Source organism: Zea mays, chromosome 4 (assembly GCF_902167145.1).
Source record: "Zea mays cultivar B73 chromosome 4, Zm-B73-REFERENCE-NAM-5.0, whole genome shotgun sequence".
NCBI classification, from domain to species: Eukaryota; Viridiplantae; Streptophyta; class Magnoliopsida; order Poales; family Poaceae; genus Zea; species Zea mays.
Genome location: NC_050099.1, coordinates 71329136 through 71332838, shown reverse-complemented (window position 1 = coordinate 71332838; position 3703 = coordinate 71329136). Strand labels below are relative to the sequence as shown.

General features: G+C 45.0%; 1 protein-coding gene across 1 annotated transcript; it reads left to right on the top strand.

Annotated features, from left to right (window-relative positions):
* Positions 1–434: 434 nt before the first annotated feature.
* On the top strand, positions 435–3477 carry LOC100276027 (uncharacterized). The gene is given in 2 exon segments (NM_001149917.1): positions 435–674; positions 3043–3477. Coding segments are annotated over 2 exon segments (450 nt in total). The 5' UTR covers positions 435–508; the 3' UTR covers positions 3327–3477.
* The last annotated feature ends 226 nt before the right edge of the window (positions 3478–3703 follow it).

Below are 3703 nucleotides of genomic sequence, written 5' to 3'. Positions count from 1 at the left end.
ATAGAGAGAGAGAGAGAGAGAGAGATGAAGGTTTGGACCCGTTACTGGCCGCTTCATAACAGATTCCTATGCGATTAACCAGATAAGTACGCGTGAAATAAGGACTCTTGTCTGATCTTAAGGCACGGACCGTTCAAGCTACGCCCGCAGACTATTTAGGACACGGATCGTCGAGCCACATGGTGTGTCCAGTGGTAATTCTGGTGCTCAACGAGACCTTTTATTGCTTTCTATTTTTTTCAAAACATAAGCATGTTTTAGAAGCATAACCAAATACGGCCTAAAATTGCACAATAGGTGTTGTAATGGTAGCTTTCAAATTTTGGCACTTTTACAGATGACACTTTAATGTGTTCATTTTATTTGTCGATTTTTTTTCTTCTGTCGTGATGGGCGGGGTGTTTGTTTCACGCGCACGGCGCACCATACTCGACGTAACGAGGCATCGACACTGACAGAGTCCACGGCACGGCTTGTTTACCACCAACCATCCGGCCCTTCCCCGACCATGGCGGCGGCACCCCCTCGCTGGTGGCCGCTCCTCCTGCAGCTCGCAATCGCCCTTGGCATCCTGCTCGCGGCGGCCGAGGCTTGGACGGGGGAGATCCGCGGCCGCGTCGTCTGCGACGTCTGCGGCGACGCAGCCATCGGCCCGGAGGACCACGCCCTCGAAGGTCAGTCAGCCCCGTGCACCTGCTTCCTTTCCCCTCGTGCGGATTTATCGACCGATCTCTGCAGTGCGCCCCGTGGTTCCCCAGTTAGGTTTCGCTCGATCGCTCGAGCGGATCTGGGGCTAGGCAGTTAGCTGCGTCAAGTCCCGAAGTCAGCCGATTAATTGCGATTAGTCGTATCATGAACCCGAGTAGGGGCTAATTAGTTTTCTTGTCATCCGATTAGTCATCGAATAATCACGGTTAATCGGATGGCTAGAGGGCGAATGGCCAGAAACAGAATGGAATTGCTCGGCAGCTAAAAACATGGGCTGCATCTGGAACCCTATTTGGGGAACAGTGGCGCCTTGTCGCCTTTGAAATCATGATCTGGGATGGGATGGTTCGGGCTAATTGGGCTTATGCTTTTCATCCCAATTTGCAACTCAACATGCAGCCACCACCCTAACCCTTACTCTCTGTCTCACATCTCACTCTGTCCAGCTATTCTACCAGCCAACTGATCAAGCCAGAGTCATATTCATGGTCTGTGCTCTAGAATATATAGTACTACCTCCATCCTTTTTTATTTGTGTCAAACAGTGGAAAAATGGTCTACAAAACGTCAAATGAAAAAATGGAGGGAGTATATTAGTATATACTAGTTAAGGTAACGACTGATAGTGCAAGCAGATCATAGATGCAAGCGTGCAAGTGAGCCTTCTGGTCCATTAGATCATGATATAGTTAAATGCATGTGCACTGCTTTTGGCAACAAAAGAATTCTTACAATACCTCATCAACAAACAAAGACCCAACATTTTGGGGTTCATGTTAACGTGTAGCAAGCATGGTTTTAAAGTCGGCTAGTCGACTCTAGTCGCCTGAGCACCGATAAGGTGACTAATCGCGATTAGCCGTCGATTTGCTCGATTAGTCGAGCCTAGTTGATTCCTAGTCGTCCACCTATAACAGGACCATGTGTGTGTGTATATATATCAATACATATAGTTGTAGCAGGACTTTAGGACAACATTACACTATAGCTGTAGCAGGACAACAATATACTATATTGCAGATCAGCAGATCTATTAACAATATCACAATATAACTGTACAAACATGTTTTCACTAAAAGTAAAAGGTAAAGACCACTTACCTTGGATTGTACAACAACACACTGATTTCAACTCCAGGAATTATTAGAATGCCAAACTTGTAGGCTGTTGTTAGTGACTACAACAGGAGGTCGGGACTTCAGGAGCATATGTAGAGGGATGTCGGAGCACAGCAGGGCGACAGGAGAGGAGAGCGGCGGCGCTGGAGAAGGGATGGCGACGCTGGAGAAGGGCGCACGCGTGACTGTGCGCTGCGTATTGTGTACCGTATTGGTACAGTAGGACAAAACAGTGTTTGTGTTGTACAGATGGTGGGTTGGCCCATGTAACAAAGACCGGTTTAGTGGCCCAAAATAGGCATAACTAGTCGACCATTACCCCTAGTCGGACGACTAATCGCGATTAGTCGGCGACTAGGACGACTAATCACTTCCTAGTCGCTCTAGTCGAGTCGAAGACCCTAATTGAGCTCGCTCTAGCGATAAGGCCGACTAATCGCGATTAGTCGGACGACTTTAAAACCTTGGTAGCAAGGCATCTTTCATCCAAGGTTTTCTTCGAACTTTGGATCGAGCAAGATTAACGACGTCAGGTCCTTCACCATTTTCATAACTAATTATTCACGTTTTTTGTTGGAACCAAGTCTGAACACAATAAACTATATGCTTGATCAGAGACATGTCCATTTACATGTTAATGAAACTCAAATGATATCTAAATTTCTTTGAACAAAAAGGATGGCCACACTAGGCCTGCAAAAGGTGTGATTTATGCGACCCATTTGATTAATTCAGAAGGTAAGGGTCCATCAGTTGGAGAACTTGTACTTTCTTATTCACCGCATGAGAAACGCTGTTATTCTCGTTTTCTGATGAATGTGTTATACTGAAGCTTCCTTCTGTTGTTATTGTCAGTTATATTCGCACTAGAATGCTAGTTTCAGTACGTGTCAAACATCGGATCTCTAGAATATGCCACAAGTACGATTTCATATGTCAAAACATAACGTTTGGGAGATGCTAAATCCTTTATAATTTCTGTGAAAGCTGGGCCTGGATTTCTCCAATGCTCTGTTACTGTGTTTCCAGTAGAAGGTGGGCCTATGCCCTTCAGTATTTCTGAATTAAAGAAAAACTCGATATGTCGTGACACGGTATGCTACTGTATTTCAGTATTTATACCACTGTTTTCTTGATCTGGGTCCAGTATGTTCTGTTCAAATTGTCTTAAAGATCTTTCTTAAACTCATCTTTACGACGTTTCTGTCTCATGTAGGTGCGGAGGTTGCTGTCCTCTGCATCACAAAATCTGGTGAGGTTATCAACTATCAAGCCTTCACAAACTCCAAGGGCGTGTATACTGTCGCCGAGACTATGCCGGAGAGCGACAGGTGGGACTCGTGCTTGGCGAGGCCTATGAGCAGCTTCCATCTACATTGCACACGGCGGGGTGATGCTCACTCTGGGGTGAAGTTCACTTACAACAAATCGTCTGGGAACCCGCACACCGTCAAGCCTTTCCTCTACAAGCCGGCCACCGTCCCTCTGTATTGTAGTTAAACAACACATCTTGCTGGAACGCAGAAGATAGAACATACAGGAAGAAAATATGTATTCGTGCCCCGACTCCATATGACCATATATAAGTAAACACTGTTTGATGTAAATCAAAGATTCAGCTGTCTATGGGAGCTGTTCTAGTGTCTGGTCACCCATACCTGCGAGGAAACAGATGTTGCGTGCTTAATGTTGATAATATCAGTGTTTTTCACCTGCTGTAAATGTTTTGCGAATGCTATTATTATCTTGGTTATGATGATATTGTTTTTTTCTATTCTAAGTTTGTAAGGACTGGTTTGATAACAAGGAAATTGGAGGAGATGCATAGAAAGGAAATCCCTTGCTATTTAAAATTAAATAGTAAAAAGTTTTCTCTC